The 18,247-nt window shown below is 35.5% G+C and overlaps 6 protein-coding genes across 6 annotated transcripts; 5 read left to right on the forward strand and 1 right to left on the reverse strand.

Annotated features, from left to right (window-relative positions):
• Positions 1–772: 772 nt before the first annotated feature.
• C9374_008939 (uncharacterized protein) lies at positions 773–3,075 on the forward strand (the record flags this gene model as incomplete). Its single annotated transcript, XM_044699070.1, has 3 exons — positions 773–1,507; positions 1,755–2,969; positions 3,016–3,075. 3 exons carry the CDS (start codon positions 773–775, stop codon positions 3,073–3,075), a joined length of 2,010 nt encoding a protein of 669 aa, XP_044545116.1.
• A 422-nt stretch (positions 3,076–3,497) lies between these two features.
• On the forward strand, positions 3,498–4,576 carry C9374_008940 (uncharacterized protein; the record flags this gene model as incomplete). Its single annotated transcript, XM_044699072.1, has 4 exons — positions 3,498–3,981; positions 4,027–4,176; positions 4,226–4,276; positions 4,347–4,576. 4 exons carry the CDS (start codon positions 3,498–3,500, stop codon positions 4,574–4,576), a joined length of 915 nt encoding a protein of 304 aa, XP_044545117.1.
• Positions 4,577–4,751: 175 nt separating this feature from the next.
• On the forward strand, positions 4,752–6,084 carry C9374_008941 (uncharacterized protein; the record flags this gene model as incomplete). The annotated part of the gene is made up of 3 exons (XM_044699073.1): positions 4,752–5,403; positions 5,467–5,658; positions 5,744–6,084. The coding sequence occupies 3 exons, from the start codon at positions 4,752–4,754 to the stop codon at positions 6,082–6,084; spliced, it is 1,185 nt and encodes a 394-aa protein (XP_044545118.1).
• A 378-nt stretch (positions 6,085–6,462) lies between these two features.
• Positions 6,463–8,823, reverse strand: C9374_008942 (uncharacterized protein; the record flags this gene model as incomplete). Its single annotated transcript, XM_044699074.1, has 1 exon — positions 6,463–8,823. One exon carries the CDS (start codon positions 8,821–8,823, stop codon positions 6,463–6,465), a length of 2,361 nt encoding a protein of 786 aa, XP_044545119.1.
• Positions 8,824–8,995: 172 nt separating this feature from the next.
• C9374_008943 (uncharacterized protein) lies at positions 8,996–10,516 on the forward strand (the record flags this gene model as incomplete). The annotated part of the gene is made up of 1 exon (XM_044699075.1): positions 8,996–10,516. One exon carries the CDS (start codon positions 8,996–8,998, stop codon positions 10,514–10,516), a length of 1,521 nt encoding a protein of 506 aa, XP_044545120.1.
• A 2,936-nt stretch (positions 10,517–13,452) lies between these two features.
• C9374_008944 (uncharacterized protein) lies at positions 13,453–18,230 on the forward strand (the record flags this gene model as incomplete). The annotated part of the gene is made up of 2 exons (XM_044699076.1): positions 13,453–14,099; positions 14,156–18,230. 2 exons carry the CDS (start codon positions 13,453–13,455, stop codon positions 18,228–18,230), a joined length of 4,722 nt encoding a protein of 1,573 aa, XP_044545121.1.
• Positions 18,231–18,247: the final 17 nt, after the last annotated feature.

Here is an 18,247-nt window from a genome sequence, read left to right on the forward strand (position 1 = left end):
CTCTGTGGCTGTGGCGAAATTATTGATGTGAATTCAATTAGAAGTCATAAATGTAGTGACAAGAACATCAAAGGCAAGGGCAGGAAAGAGTTCCAATTTTCTAATGATAAAGCTGATGCTAAAGGGGTGATTATCTATATATTGGAAGCAATAATGGATTAACTCAAGTGAATTGTAGCACAGTTGGGAAGAAAAGAACAAAATCAGCAAAAATTGGGGTTGAAGAGAGTTTCAGGTTGTGTTTTAGCATACTTCTCTGAAAGGCAAAAAGTGGATGTTGGATTGTTTCACAAATATTTCAATCAACATACCAGGTCTCATTGCATTGCTCAGTCATCTGTCACCAAATATCAAAGAGCCTTGTGTTTGTATGAAGAACTCTCCCAAGTTACAATTAATACTCAAATAGATAACCACAACATATTGCATGTTGCTACTCCAATAGCTGAATGTTGGTTCAGCATTGATGGGTCAAACAATCTTGTCACTAATCTCAAGAAATGCTCTTCACATATTGTTGCATTATAATAGAAAAAATATCACTTTGGAAGATCTAGCTTTGAAGGATGTAGAAATATGCTCTGATGCAAGTCATGTCATTCCAGGAATTTTTGATAGGCTCAAACAAAAACTTTCAGATGAAAAAGGGTTCAAGCTTGACATTTTCGTTAATAATGCTAAAAAAATTCTGGGTCATAATGTTTCTTTGGGTATGATATCACATAGTGATTAGAAGTTCCTGTTGCTGCATGGATGTGATTTGTTTGGAAAAATGTTGCCTAAAGATTATGGACAAAATTTGTCTCAAGATACTTCTTGTGGAAATGATATCTCCAATTCTCATCCATTTGATGTGAACAAACCAAGTATTTTAGATGGTCATGTTAATGTAACCTATGAGCACCGTTTTTCACACTTAATCAGTAGTGGAATTACCTCAAAGGTTCCAGATGTGGAAGACAATTCCAATAATAGAGTTGTAAAACAATCAATTGGTAATCTGTTATGGATGTTGACAATGCTGCAAATAATAACAGCAATATCTGTAATATCAGAGAATACCTTCAAAAAAAAGAAAACTGATTACCAACTTGCATTTCATATATGCACCTTTTTGTTAGGCATGTTATGTGTAGAAAGGTTTGGGCCTGAAATGCACACTCTATATTTGCATGAATTGATGTATCATCTTACAAAGCAATTAGAAAAACGTAGGCTAACTCTTTCCGGAACTGATAAATTTGAAGGGTTTTTCGCACCATTGAAAAAGCAATACCAAAAAGGGTGTAGAAAAGATGAGGCTGATCGTCATGTTACTATCAAACGAAATGGTCAATCTCAGCTTGGATTATTGCTTCCACAATTTGTAAAAAGTAACAATAATTCCAAAATTTCAGAGTGGCTGGAAACTTTTGAACTGAAAAATATTTTCATACCAAAAGAGTTAATAGTATCATCTGATATTCATAAGAAGAGCTTTGAAGCTAAATTGAAAGAGCTATATCAGGTATTTCCAACAACAAAGTTCCTTGGAGAAAAATCCATCTCTGACATAGTTGTAATTAGAGAGGATGGAATTCTATTTAAATTCTCTGCCAAGCCTGAAATTTACCTGAATAATATTACACCATGTTGCTCTCGAATGGAACAAGATTATTCCTCAAAATCTTGTTCCAATGATGGCTGTTCCAATATGAAAGCTGCTTCATGTGTTATTCATATATGTGTATCATGTTCGTAATGGATGTGTTAAGGATGCACATATTTGCACTTACCATAAGAAGAGCAAATTGTACTCTAAGAATGCAAATCTAAATATTGACACTCAAAATCCTCAGAGAAAAACAGCTGTAAAATCTAAAGCTCCACAAGGATCGAAAAGTATAGTACGACCTGTGTTTGGGGAGGTTCAATTCATAAATGCAACAGTTGAAAGGAATAACCAACACTATCTCCCAACAGGTTCTACTTTGACATGGGTGCCAGAATATGGTAATAATATCAATAATTCGACAACAAATCCACTGGCCAAAATTAATCCTCCATCAAAAATTGCTCACTTCACACAAAATCAAAGACTAGATAATCAACAACCAAAAGACTCTCTTACACAAACATCAGTGTACAATATTGGAACACAAAATGTCAACCCAATAACTCGATCATTCTCTCAACAAGTAGAGGATCAATCATCTCAACAAATAATTAGAAATGGAGAATCAGTAATATCGGAGAGAATTGCTAGTTCAAGACCATCATCACAATATTCTCTATCTAACCCACCTTATACCACAATAATGGGACAAAGATGTAGCTCGGACATAACACAACTAATTGCAATTCCATGTCAGTCCTTTGACAATATTACAACCTCGAAAAGAATTGTAAATAATTCAAGATCCAACACACTCAAACAATTCAATACCGGAATGACAAGACAAGGTGAGAATTCAATAACTCAATTGTACTCTCAACCAACAAGAAATCAGTTCTCATCTCAATTACTATTGGATCAAGTGTCACCATCGCTGCTCCAACCACAAACAGTTAAAAAATCTTACTATCCATTCGAAGAAAGTAATTGTCAACAATTTGTCAGCCCTGGAATATTACATCCATTCAGTGGAATTACAGAATGTGCATCATATTCAATGCAACTTCCAGAGTGTACATTCAGCAGTGAAACGACACTACAAACTCTCTCTCAGTCAATAGAAAATCAATCATCATCTCAGCTAATGGGCAGTAATCCGAGAACAACATTACACTCAAGCCATGAAATTTCGGAAAATGCACAACATTCATCAAAGAGTTGTAACATCAATCGTATTGCCACAAGCCTATCCCGTTTGTCATCAACTCACAATCGTGTAGAACCATATCCAAGGAACCCACAACAAAACCGAATCGGAGCGCAAAGCCAATTCCAACAAAATTGTTTTGAATTTTCTATGAATACACCTTCTACGGTAAGTGTTTGATTAACGTTGGAATGATAATTATTATTGCCATCAGAATACTACGAACAAATGTAAGAGAAAAGAGAACTATACCTCTGCTAAAAAGAACAAATAACTTCACACAGGGCAGTGGCTGTATTTTTTTGATGTTTCTGTTGGCTCAACTGACAATTATCACTACAAAAACAACCAACAACGAACAACAGTGAATGATTGAAAGCATTGTAGATAATTCTATTGAATCTATCTCGTTTTATTAATTAATTATTAAACCAAAAGGCTTTCTTATTGTTTTACACGATTAAAAGTGAATTAATACACAGCAACATCGGTACAACAGCAAGTTTTTTGTGTGAGATGTCTTGTGACAGCTCTCTCGGAACAAGTTTGTGCAGAGAGAGTCCATCAACATGCTTATTTATAAAGTTCAAACACTAACATACTTGAGATGTCACTCATGCTCGAAGTCATCCATATTTGCGTCAATTCATCATATTTGGAAAGTGACTTGTTTGAAACAATATCTTTTCAAAAACAATGAAACAAAGATCACTGCAGTGGGCATCAAGTAATTTATTCAAACGAAATATTAATTTTATCAAGAAGCCGCTCTTGGGAAAGGAAGCAACAAGTCAATCCAAAATTCAAAGCACTATTGCCATCCACTCTGATTTCTCAATTCATTCATCCTTCTCATTTCACACACATTCTACTTTATTTGCTTTCCCTTTGAAGGCAACCGCCAATCCAAATACAACTTCTACTCAACCCAAAGAGACTCATCAGTTAGACGTACAACATGGAGCAGAAATTCAACAAATTATTACCGAACACTACAATGCCCACACTCCTTTGTTTGTGTCAACAGGTAGAAATATCGAACATGGTCCATATTTGGATACCAAACAATTGGAATCAAATTATATAACGGAAAGAAAACCATTGAAAGGTTTCTCTGAATATTTGGCTTATTCCATTGTCAGATGTATTAAGGGTATTATTCATGCGTTTTTTGGCAAGAGTATGTAGTTGATATCTCTTACGTGGAGTTTATGATTCTTGTCAGATTATATTCATCATGCTTTATGCTTGGAGGCAATTGCCAGCATACCAGGAGTTGTTATGGGAACCATCAAACATTATGCCTTTATTATTAGATTGAGGAGAACAGTCTCTGTTGATTCCAGTGTTATGTTTGATGAAGCAGAAAACGAGAGTATGTTGTTAATACGATATCAATATTGTACTTATTTAAATGATTGAAGATATGCACCTAATGATTTGGACACAGATAACATCTCCAACATTTGTGGAACGTATTTTGGTGGTGAGCTAGCTTTCTCATTTCGAGAAGATTTGTGCATAAATTTCTATCATTTCTGGAAGAAGAAGCAATTCAGTCCTATACTCAATTGTTGGAGGACATTGATTCAGATATTTCTCGCTATTCCTCTATTCACATACCTGAAGTAGCCCTAAAATATTATAATTTAGATCCAGTTAAATCTGAATTGAGAGATTTAGTGTTGGCAATTAGAGCCGATGAATGCCATCATAGAGATTTCCATCGATTGAAGTCTTATTGGAAAGAAGACTTGCAAAAGTTCTCCGTTTGAAACTTACTGTCGTTCATGGGCGCAGTGGAAAACATTTTAAAAAAAATAATAACATTTGACAGCTCTGGCTATTTCGTATCATCGGTCGATCATGCCCATTGTTGCTCACTTTTAATGAAACACAACTTTCATCAACTCTCCTTCTTTTTGACAAGATTAAAACATTTTCATCAACATGTATTATAGTACCAATAGCCCTCAAAACTCAACACCACATCATCATACCAATTCTACAACATGTCCGTCCATCACAACAAATTCCGAAGAAATTTCATCTCCAGTCAAAACTATTAAATCATCGTCTCCACAAAATAATTTGATACAAAATATAGCCTCACATGTCATTCAAGAGGATTTGGAACTCTATGATGGAACAAAAAGTAGATCTATTTCAAATGCTTCTTCAGTTGCATCAACAACTCGATTAATCGAAATGCACGAGAAGAATGTAATATCATCATCCGCAAGATATATTGATTTTAGTACTGCTTTTGATTACTTTGTAAATCAGAAAAAAGAATTGGACATCAATAACACTGTAAAATTTACAATGAAGGAGGGTGAATGGACCAATGTTTCAGAAAATTGTTGCTTTTGCATGACACGAAGAAGAAGAGTTCTTTTCGAGTCTTTGAATAGTGATTTATTGGAAGAACTACGAACTTATTTAGCATTAATGACAGTACCATTCAGTAATTCAAATTCAATTCACACAGATATGTGTCAAGAGGTTTTTTACTCGATCATGGGAAGGGAGATTAGTACCAAGGACAACCTGGCTACGGTTGATGTTGGAAATTCACAACCCAATACAATGATTACTAAGGGTAAGTGTTGACTCGTATTTGATTATAATATGATAGATAATACTACAAATGTTGCACAATTAGAATGGGAGCTGATAGGTTTTTTAGGACCAAATCTCGAAGAGGAATTTCGAGGTTTTGGTGTACTGGGTGCTTTAATGTTATTATATTTCTGTACGCATCACAAAGAATTGGCTCAAAAGATTTATGCTCTTTCTCTCCATGAAAAAAAACACTTCCCATTTGCTATTTCAGTACTACATTTACTAAAAATTGGTAAGTCGTTGTAGTATTATGCCTCTCGTTCATGAAATTCAACATCATGAAATGTTCGTAACGATTGAACATTTGAACATTTCAGCGATTGATCTCATTAAGGGAAGGAGGTTTAACAAGTTTATCAATGAAAATCATAGTGTCATGCGAACAATGCAAATAGTACATGCAGATATTTGTAGAGAGTTTCTAAAACTGTGGTCAAGCAAGTCATACACGGAATTGGATTTTCATCACATCATTGAGTCCTACAATTTTGAGATTGTACACAAGGAAAGTTATGCAAAGAAATTATTACTTTCAGATTGTACACAGCACATGTTTCATCGTGGTCATGACTCTCCAATATCACAAGAAAGATCACCTGCTTCACCTTCTTCATCTTCACAACAAACAACTCTCAAGAATAGAAACGTTTTCAAGTAGATTTCAAGTTCATGAACTGTGTCCTTGCAAAATTGTCGTGATTGCCACACTTCATGGACAAAACAGTTTGGAACAATAACAACTTTGTGTTTGCCTTTGCAGTTGGTAGCAAACGAGCTTCTTCGATCGAGGGGTCACATTTCAATGGGCTTTGTATGGTGTGGCGTTTTGTAATTTTTGAAATGCCATCCCGCTTCTTATTCTTTCGCACCACTGTTGGGCATTTTAACGAGAGTACCATCAAAAAAAAATAGCAACATTGACGATCAATTATTTCGCGTTAAAATTGACGAATCATCATCAATTATTATTATCAATAATTGCGGAAAACATCAACAGCAACAAGACCAGCTATACAATACAACATATAAATTTTTATTAAATATATTGATTGACATTCTTGTGCATTGGAATGTGGAAAGTCTGATTATGTTTCGGAGAGTATACCGAAACACAGGGGACAAGCTTATTCTTGTGTGGCACATACTTAAGAGAGTGATCATCCAAGTTCTCTAACTCCAAACTGTGTTGAGTTGATTTTTTGATTTTGAAGAAAGAGGTTTTGGGCTCAGACTCAGTAGAGTCATCAGTTTGGGCAACAACATCAGTATTAGTCTTCAGTACATAATTGCCACAAACACACTCTGATTGTCTTAGTGTGCTCAATTCATAAATGTCACATAATTGTGCCATATCAAAGAACATTATGGCGTATCTTGCCGAGTTGGAGGATATGAATGCTTTGGTTAAGGTGAAGTTAAGAATTTCTCCCAAAAAAGCTGAATTATGGACTAACGGACCAAATAATTCGGCACTATTACCCAACTCAGAAGCTATATGGAAATTTTGGGTGGTTTTAGCAATTCCTGCTTCCTGTTGATATTCTTCCAACACTTGCCACAATTCATTAATGATAACTGGTAAATCTGCGGTGCGAAAACAATCATGTAATTTGTCTAAAACGTTGACAAATCTTTTCAACATGCTGACATGTTTTGATATTTCCTCAAAACCTTCAATTTCGTAGAACAAGTCTAGATAATAATGTACTATCATATATACCTCTATAGCTTTGAGATGACCTAGATTTTTAGTGATAGATCGTGGATGTCTATGTAAGAATGATGGAAATTTTTGTTGGAGATATAATTTGTCGAACTTCTCCCAACAAGGTATTTGAATTAATGACATCATGTCACGCAAAATTCCTTCGTATAGACAATGCATTGAATCATATGATCCCATATCTGTTGGTGTAGGATTCCAATTCTGTTTCAAAATGGGAGAGTACTCAGATGATGTCATTCCATATTGTGTTTCAAGATTTTCACCTTTTACGATGTTCCAAAAATCAATATCACGAAAACAGTGAACAATCCTTTGATTGCTTGGAATCACTCTTCGTAATGGATATCTAATAGCAGTTGTTGATTTGGAATTGACTTCTACACTCTCTCCAGGAATGGCACATAAGTGACAAAAGTAGTATCCTGATGCTTTGAAGAACAAAATTTCAGATCTTGCCGGTAAGTCTGCCAGCACTCTATCAATTCTCATCTCAAACTTTTCATAATTTCCGTTAAAATAGTTCAAATCATCCATTAGTATTTGTAGACATAATTTTATCATGTCATGATTAGGTTTAACAGGTATTACCATCCACAATATATTGTTCTTCCTCTTTTTCCTTAAATGAGGTGGTAATTCGTTCAAGCTAATAGAAAATTGGTAAAAGCTTTGTTGACTGGATTGAAATGGTGAAACTCCATCTCCATATAATGTCGATGTTTTACCACCATCAGCCACAAATTGTTCATGCTTTGTTTTATAGATTTTACCGTCACATCTATCTTGGATAATACCTTCAGGAGACTTTTCTAATTTAAATTGACTAAGGAAATTAGGATCTCTCCATGCACGTTCTTCAAATTGAAATTTGAGAGGTCTAAGAAAACAATGATCTTTCATTGATTTCCAAGCTTTTCCACAAGTTGGACAATTTTTATGAGTGACATCTTTTTGATATTGTTGACATTCTAGGCACATTGGAACTTTTCTTGTTTTAGATGATAACATGAAATGATTATAGTATCCAGATAGTGAGAGGTGGTCAATTGCATATTCTCTATCAGCATCACTTTTACATAATTGAAGTGCTTCTTTAACAATTTCAATCACTTGCTTTAAACAATTCTCAGAGAGAGATGCTGTGACTGTAAACCTCAATATCTTTTTTAACAATGCATCAAAATTCTCGTTTGTAGCGATATTAGATTTTACACTTGAAAATGAATGTTGTGTTAGAATATCTTCATCACAGATAGTTCCACCTTCATCGTTATAAAAGGAACTCAAGAATTCTTTCAATATGTCATCCATACCAGAGACTTTTGGTAGAGAGTCCAATAATTCTTGATCATCATTAACACCATGTGTAGAAGTATCAACAGGAGTGTAATCATAATCTGTTCCTAAATAACAGCTATCATGATTGCAACACGATTGGCCGTCACCACATTTTGCTTTTTTATGACATTGAATACTATTGGATGGAATGTTGCGAATGTCTATATCGGCAGTGGTACGTTTATTATTTTGAACAAGGGGAGAAGAGTATTGGGATGCCTTATTATTTAAAAAGTTTACCCCTTCAATAATCTTATTAGAAATGGAGTGATGTGATATAGTATCAGAATGATGAATATTTGGCTTTTTCCTTGAGTATTGTAATTGAGCCATTTTTTTTAAAGAATTTTACAGTGCAAGATCGAATCGACTCTCGTTACCCTGTTTTAAAACTGATTACAAAAGTTTTGATCCATGTTAACATCACATCCATGTTAACGGTTTTGCAACAGTAAATAAAGGCGGTACCATTCACTAATCCCACCCAAAGCAAAGTTTTAAAAAAATGGCAGGAAAACCAAAATCATCTAGCAATAGTAACACTAATACTCAAAAGAAACCCAGTAGTAGCTCTGATGTTGTGCATGAGGAGAACTCTCCCAAGATATTTGAGTTTAAGGAAAGAACACCAAATTCCTCGGAAACCATAGAGAAGAATGCAACTCAGTCGTTGCAGGAAGCTGAGGTCCATTTATTTTCCATGCTTAAGTTTTGCAATAACTTGCTTCTAAATACAGAGCTGAAAGATATGAAGAAATGTGATGCTCAGGGAGCTACATATATTTTGCTTTCAATTGTTTTACAATATAAGAAGCACAAAGTTTTTACAGGTTTTCAAGGCAAGAATGGAACTCCATCTAATCTCAAAGCCAATTTCCTTAAGCATTATGACAATGAGTTTCTCAAGAAATTAGTTTCCGAGGCTGTAAGAAAGATTTCCATTGCTCTTTTGAAGCTAAAAGGGTTTGAGATCGAAGAATTTGTATCTGAGGAGTCCGAATTGAAAGTTGGTGACAATGTTGAGATGTTAACACAAATAGATGACAGCACTTTCAGAATAGCTAAAGGAACGGTGGCTACAACTCTTGATTCAGAGGAATTTCTAATCGAAAATACTCAAATGTTCGTTGAGTCGTTTGACTTGGATCTTTCTAAACCATTCAGCAGGCAGAAGTTGCTGAAAATTCAAGACAAATCAGCTTCTCCTCCATTAATTGTAACTCCCTTCTCTAAGGTACACAGAGGTTTAAGCTCTTCCCAACTCTGTTCTGTGTCTAAAGAAGATACCATGTCCTCATTAAACAAGAATACAGAGAAAAGAAGAAGAGAAGAGGACAACAATGAGAAAGATTGTGAGGAAGCAAATGAGACACCAATAAAGAATAAGGTGAATGACAACGACGAGGAAAGTTTGCAAGACAGAGGAACAAACGATGATAACAAGGATCAACAATCTGTTGTGAAAAAGAAGAAGGTAATTGACCTTGCTCATGATGATAGTGACGAGGGTGAAATGACATTCCGTTCTTACAAGAAACAGAAGAAAGTAATAGACTTGGAAGAAGATTGGGAAGAATGGAATACATTCCAACTTTATAAAAAGGAAAAGGCAAAGAACAAGTTGCTCAAAGAGGAGGTGCAAGAGCTGACCTCTCTCCTTGCGCAACTAAACAAACCCCTTGGGATGATGGTGAGTCTACAACTACAGCACCCAGAGTTGCTGCCTTCTCAATCCGTCAATGTAACACTGGGATCAAGAACGGAAATCATTCCAGCTGGCATGATACAGCAATTGGTAAGCGCAAACAGGACGGAAAGGATGAAGATGATGAGCCTATATCTGTTCCGAAAGGACTACCTTGAACTGAACAATGAAGAGAAAAATTTATTGATAAACACTATCGTGGAATGCACAGCAAAGACGGGCGACAACAAGACTGTGCAAAAATATAAAGCATTGTATCGTACCATTAAATCGAAGGATAAGAAGTCCAAGAACGAGAAGGAAGAAGAAAGAGATGAGTAAAAGGGGTAATCGTAATAAACCGTACAATTAATTTTATAAAAAAATTTCCTCAACGTTGAAAGGGAGGACTATACTAACTACAAGTTTAATATCATTGATTCACCATCAAATTGAAATCCAATAACTATTAATCTTTAGTTGGACATAATACAGATCAATTCGTCTTGGAACACTCATTCTATGTAAGTAATTTGCTTCCAAATTTATGCGAATAAGACCTGGGCTTACCACTGTGCAAACCTACAAAGAAACAAAGTATAAATTGAGAATGATGTTATTCCGTTAATCTGCCTTACAAAATAATCCGTCTATCTGTGTTCAGGAATTTTGTTTTGAAAGTGTTGAAGATTCTATCAACAAACCACAGTTAACAGAATTTGCTATGATCATCGTCCGTGGTTCTATTATTCTTTACTCTCATATTCAACCATATCATCTCATCAACGATACCACATATAACATCAACTCAAATAGCTGTCATCACGTGAAATATGTTCTTGTTGTCTAACAACTCCATTCATCAATTATTCACCACGGAACTCTTTTTTCTCCCGAGCCAACGACAACTTCGAATTTGATTATTTTCAATTTGGGTTCCACACTTTAACATCGAACTCCCTTAGCTTTAGTACCTACAGCATTAACGTAATCTTAGCAATCGAGATGAATAGCTCTTCCATTGGAGTATCAACTACATTCGTTCTCAGCACTTGCCTATTTATTTATTTATTTTAATATTAATTCGGAATTGTTGATATACATTCCGAACGTTATAGCATTCTCAACGTGAACTGACCAAACCATGATAATATCTAATCTCTTCACAGAAATATCGTCATCCTATTCAGAAATTATGAAGAAAGTGTTGAACGATTGAACTAGTTTGCTGGATCTTGAGACGTAAATTTTGTGGAAAGAATCACATTAGATTGGATTCCAAACGATATTTCAACACCATTCCAGTTTTTTCCTCAGAGTGAAACAATCTCAAAACGATAAGAAGAGCAATGGACAATATCAAGTTGCAACAAGTAATCCATAACATTGGTCAACATGTAATCCTTTATCACGACAGACCAAGCACACAAGTTGCTGTAGTGATTTTGAAGTGATTGAACAATATTCTTTGACATCAAGTTAAAAAAGGACTGTGTGGCTGAGACAAGATTTCATCATAGTTTGTTTGTTTCGTTGTGACAACAACTGTCACTTGACGAACTTAATTGGGAATACTAATTAATCATTAATGCTTTTGATGATGAGAAGTTTGGCGTCATCATAGTACTATGAGTCCTTGACACAACCTTGAAAATCTTCCTCTTGCAATTGCCACTGATGCCTTAAATGTCAAACGAGGATTTCTTGTCATACTCTACTGATAGCCACAATCACCAAGACTCACGATTCGACCAATATCCGTGAGCCAGAATAGGAGTGGTAAAAGATGTACAAATATATTGAAGATGGTGAGTGTTTCAAATTTAAAGCCATGAATACCTGTTTTTTAATCTTTAGTTGAACGTAATAGGACAGTGATTCAAATCAACCCATGAACATTTGATACACTCACATTCTCTGTAAGTATCGCCTTTACATTGAAACATGGTTGTGAACTATATAGGAATTGAAGTTAGATCCTTGACATAAGCATTATGCCTCGCTACAAAGATACGGTATGTTTCTACATTGTTAACAACAACACGAGTTTGGAATTAATTGGAGGAAAACTAATGGGGTTTGAAACTCGCCAAACAACCATCCTTAGGATTGGTGTTTGAGGGATTTTCTGCATATTTTGTCATTAGACTTTATTGAGCAGATCAAATCACTGTTCACATAGTAGAAGGTAAGCGCTTATATTTGAGCCTTTTTCAATATTTCATTCAAAACATTTCTCAGTTCTCTATGAGCTCCTCTCTATTTCTATTTGTTAGTTCTTGTTCAGAGTATTGGAATCATATGTATGTTCATGTTAAATTTTGCGTACATGACAATGAGATTAGAACAAGTATATACTCCACTATTTAAATCGCACCATGTAAGTTATTTCGAGTATTGTTGATGCATCTGCTGTACTGAAATGTTATTTTCATTGTTGAATTTGAGAAGAAGGGAAAAGGCGTTTTTATTTGGAGTTGATTTATCTATTGGTGATTCTTTTGATGTAAAATTTAAAGGTAAGTTATGGAGGATGAGCTGGTAGTTTTTGAATGAACGAATTGTCAAACAAATTCACTTTTTACTGTGATCATAAGTGTAGACTGATGATGTAAGTAATTACTTTGAATTAGCAATCTCGTGGTCACTAAATAGTACCGCCTTATTTCAGAGCTCTATATATTTAATTTGTTGAGGATTGAGGGAATGAAAATATTTATTGTATTAATGTAACTGTAATTGATGTATTTAATTGAATGAGGAATTGATATATGGTGATACTGTGTGTTGAATGAAAGAATGTGGAACAATATGAATGAAGTGTCAGTGGAAGTGTGGAGAAATTGGAAAAGCGAAACAAGTAACAGAAAATTGTGAAAAATTAACAACAGGAAAAACGAAACTAGTAACAGCAATAATTGACGAAAAAACGAAACTAGTGACAGCAATAATTGACGAAAAAACGAAACTAGTGACAGCAATAATTGATATTTCTGCATCAATTTTCTACGTCAATTTCGAGCGTCAATTTGACGGCGCAATTTCTAAAACGTTAATAGGGATTTTTGACGTTTTTTATTGACGAGAAAACATTAATTTGTTACGTTTTTAAAATGTGAATAAAAATTTTTTCATCAACTTTGCGACATTAATTGTTTACGAATTTTTAAAAATAATTAACGTCAGCAAAGGGGTGCGGGATGACATTATAAAAAGAAATGAAAAATGCCGCTCACAACACTACTGTGGTGGGTCCTTTTACGGAACATCAGCTCCCGATGAAAGTCAACGACGTTCAAACATTAGCTAATTCTTACCTCCTGATGGATATGAGCCGAGACAACATTCATGAAATATTTACTCAACAACATAGGAATCATCATTTTGAACCAAAACCATTATTAATGTCTAAAGCCTCAACTGCACAGCTTCAACAGGCTTTTGAAAAAGCTCGGAAAGTCCAGCACCATCATCAAGATCCTGGTGCCTCCCACAACTATGAAGAAGTAAAATTAGAAGGAAAAGGATATTCCGTTGCTTTTAAAATTCCAAAGGGAGGTTGGAGAGATCAACAAAACGAGGATTACGAGAAGAGCACTTCTGTTGATGCTTATGCAACAAAGGCTACAGAAATTATTGGAGCTGGGTTGCCATCACGAATTGTTGATATTGATGTCAAGGAGTTTGATCGATTGATGCAAGGGGAGACAGGAATTACATTTACTAACAAACTAAACTCTTGTCAAATACCCTTTGATTCCATGAAAGAACGAGATAAAGCCATTCATCATGCTCTTGAAACGCACAAGGCAAAAGTAATAAGCAAAATGAGGCAAAAATATAAAAGAATGACAAAGAGAGGAATTTTTGATGATGAAACAAACAGAATACGAGTCGAAAATATGTTAAGATGCTCATTCTCAAGGTTAGTACGCAATTATTCTGAAAATTTCTGACGTGATAATGACGATCCTTGAATAGGTTTGATCCAGCAAAAATTCATGATATTCTTTTGCAAGATTCAGGGTTTGACCATGAAATTTTAAATAGAGTAAGAGGAATAGGAGGTGGTGGTGGTGGCACACCGAGACATGGTAAATCGAAAGCTGAAAACTCGTATGCATTTCTATCTGGATTATATAATGATTCTGACAATACTAATGAGAACGATCAAAAACGCCCCGACAACCCAAATGCAATTCTTTCAAAAATTCCAGCAGCTTCTGAAAAGAAAATTCACAAGAACGCTGAAGAAACGAGTCCTGTCGATTTTTTAGACAAAATTCTCTCGTTTAACATGACGCCTATCACACCACTATCAAGAAATCCTTTTCTGTCAGAAGATGTAAAAATGGTTCTCGATAGAGATCTTGGAGATGTTGGAATGGATGGACCTAGGCACAGATTTTCAAGAAATGCTACAGCCATTAGAATATTATTGCCAAAGAAGAGAGAAAAAGAGAGTAAAGAAAAGCTATCGGCAAGAGGAAAAAACTCGGATTCCAAAAAGAAAAAATTCACATCTCCCAACACACAAGAAAAAACTGAAAGCGAGGAAATTATTCTAACAAGCAAACAGATCAAAGAAATGATAAAATATGACCCCTCAAAGTCAGGAGAAAAACTCTTGTCAGAAGTCATGCCTTCCATTGAATACAGTGTTGCTGAAATGCTCGAACGAATTTTGGAAGATGAAGAAAAACAGCAAGAAGAGGAACAGATGCAGGCAATATCGTCCATTTCAGCATCCAAAACTGACTCTCGAGGATCAAAATTAGTCTTTGATGCGAGAGACACTTTTTTCTATGAAACTGTGGACTCTACTGCTGAAATGGAGAGAGTGGTGCAAAGAGAAGCGTTCATTAACAAAGAGTTCCAAGAATTTAAACCAAAAGAAATTGAGAGGCAAAAAGAACAGCTTACTAATGCTAACATGAAAAAAGCAAAACTGACTATCCACAACTTGCAAAATATACATATGAACAGTGAATTTCAAGAATTACTTTCTCCAAAAAGTAAAACTATGCATGACGATGAATGGAAAAAGAGAGACAAAGAAATTTCAGATCTTTGTGATACCTTGGAAAAGTTGATTATTGATATTTGCAGAGAGATGAAACAATTTAATGAAAGCAAACTAAATAGCTCTATTATTCCTCAGCATCAAGAAATAGAGAGAATATCAGATACTCTCATTACATGTTTGAAAAGAATACCGTTTGACTGGAATTCGAGAACAAAACGAGAATGGGCTCAAGGTGCCGAAGTATTGTTAATGTGGCAAATGAAGCTATCTTCTCCTTTAAACATCAACAAGGAGGACCATATTAAGGATCTAGCCCGATTTTACGTAAGAATATTTTACGAAAACGATGTCCTGATGAAAAATTTATTTCTTCATTACAAGGAAGCTGTGATAGACGAAATTAAGAACGGAGAAGGTTACAAAAAGATGAAAGCAGGAAATCATGAAGATATAACGCTTCCCAAAATTAATGCATTTACAGTTTGGAGCGACGGCGCGAAAAATTCAGAAGTTGACGACCTTGACCTATTTTCTTACCCTCAATCGTTTGATCAGCAACGTCAAAGAGTTTCAAATATCAAGAAGATGTTATTTATCATTATTAACTATGTTAACCATTGCAACTCATACACAAAGGATGTGTTTGGAGACCTTGTCTTATTTGAGAAAGATAGGTATCAAAAAAAGGTTCTTATTCGAAAGGCAACTTTAAAAGAGAGTGGAAAGAAGAAAGAAGTACAGTCCATGATCGAAGAAAGGGGCCTAAGCACGTTTGCAGGTTTTTTATCATCTACAAATTGGGAAAATATTCCGCGATCTGTTGAAAAGCATGAGGAAGAGCTTGACTCTGAGGTTTACGTTCATAGGGAACGAGATTTTTATACTTCAATTTTTAGTAAGGACGTTGAGAAAATTGTTAACAACATTAGAGAAAGTAAGGAATCAATGAAGCTCGTGCATGGAGACCTATCTCAACACAAAATTGAACCTGTTTCCTTAACCAAGACCGCAAATAACCAAAACGATGTTATTCATCTTCACAAAACGTCATTTGTCAACGACGAACAACTGCTTGAAGAGTCTCTTGAATATCAACGATCATACTTGTACCAACCTCCCAACTTAAAAATGTCATCAAAAAGCCCTTCTCTGCCCGCTCACGAGAAGAAAATAAGTCCCCACGTGACAGAAGAAATTCAACAAAGTCTCATTCCTAAATTAATGGAAGAAAAAGAAACTAGCAATTTTCATAATTCATTTATGTTTACTCCAAGTGAACCAAGTTTTCGTGATCAAACAGAAAATACTCCAATTATTACAACTGAAGAGACAAGCAAAATAGAGAGTGGAAAAACTCAATATATAATTCAACAGAGCCGTGCTCCTAACGGCAATATTCTGGAACAGGCCAATAATTCTATCACTATGGACACTTTGGATGATTCATTCCATAAAGAAATAATGGAAGATATGTTTGGAAAAGATGAGAGAAAGGTGTTACTGAGCTCACAGCCTGAATCTCCCGAGGAAGTTATAAATCCAGTGTCGTCAATAATCAGTCCAATCACTAGTGATCATGTGAGTCTTCACTCACTTGAGTCCTCAACTGGAAGAAGCACTACTACTAGATTGGTTTCTCCAATATTGGAACTTCCTGAGCAGAGAACAGGTCACACCGATACAAGAAGATATACGCCCAGTATTACTCCACAAAAACTCAAACCAGAGCTCCAAGAAGGCCCAGTCTATACGCTGAGATCTACAGATGCAACTCCACAGAAAGTTGTATCAGAATCATTCGTAAAAAAGGAACCTACTGTTGTTGAGTCCGTTGTGGCCATCAACACAAAAGAACACAAAAAACCGCAAGAACCAGCAACACAAAACATACAAAACCAATCGGTGTTGTCATTAAGCGAACCACTAACTCCAAACGAAGAAAAAAAAGAAGTTACAAATGTCAACAAAAGTGGAAGAAAATCATCACAGAAGGGACCCAAATGGGTGACTCCGGAGGTGACATCCATTCATGAAACCAAATCAAGAAATTTAAGGAAATACTCTAGGCAAAGAAAAAAACTCGTACCAAGCGTGGAGAGTACGGACAATGACAGCACCAAGTCTTCTACAAACATTAGTGTACAGGATTTCACTCCATCAAGGGCTACATCTCCTATTTCAGCTGCTGATTTACATCAATTAACAATTTCGCTAGCACATCTTGACGATAGTGTTCGAATGGTATCGTCCAGATCATCCAACTATGTTGCCCTCAAAGACGACAGTCCAAAGAGTACACGATCAACTATTAGCGTGGACAAAAAGAATAAGCATTCAGGAAAGTGGATGTTGAAATCGACCGTGTTCCAAAGCTTCTTCGATTCTCCTCTTTATGTTTCTGAAGATGTGCAAGATACTAAGAAGAAAGATGAAGTCTCCTATGATAAGTTTGACAGCGTCACCTTGTTGGAGAAGCTGGAACAAACTTGGGATGATTTACTAATCCCTGCAGCCACTAAAATGAAGCTCTATCAAAAATACAGCTCGTCAAAGTACATTGGTAATGTGAATTTAATGAAAGATGCAGCAAAAACATGGAAATTGGGAGCCTCTTCGATCATTGCCAGAGAATCTGTGTTACTGCAAATGAATGAATATGAGAAAAGTTTAGCACAATCAGCTTCTAAACTACCGTCATTCTCAGATAAGGTTCAAGAACAAAAATTGAGGTCCAATCTTTTTAAGAGGCTCAGTGTTATTGCTTCAGAATGTGAAAAATATAACAGAAAGCTGAAGAAAGATCATGATGACCAATTGATGTATAAGAGTTCTAACCCATACGTGGAAAAGATGAAAACTGACTACCTGTCGATTGTGGCTGGCATTGAAAATCTAGCTGAGGAAATTCGGCCCGTGGATTTTGATGTTGTATCGCCGCGTTCCTTAAATACCGCCAAGAAAAATGCATCTGTGACTGTATGTAGTACGAATTTAATGTTATTGCTGTATTTACAATTATTGAATCAATAGAAAGTAGACCTCATTCT

Source organism: Naegleria lovaniensis (genome assembly GCF_003324165.1).
Source record: "Naegleria lovaniensis strain ATCC 30569 chromosome Unknown tig035, whole genome shotgun sequence".
NCBI lineage: Eukaryota > Heterolobosea > Eutetramitea > Acrasida > Naegleriidae > Naegleria > Naegleria lovaniensis.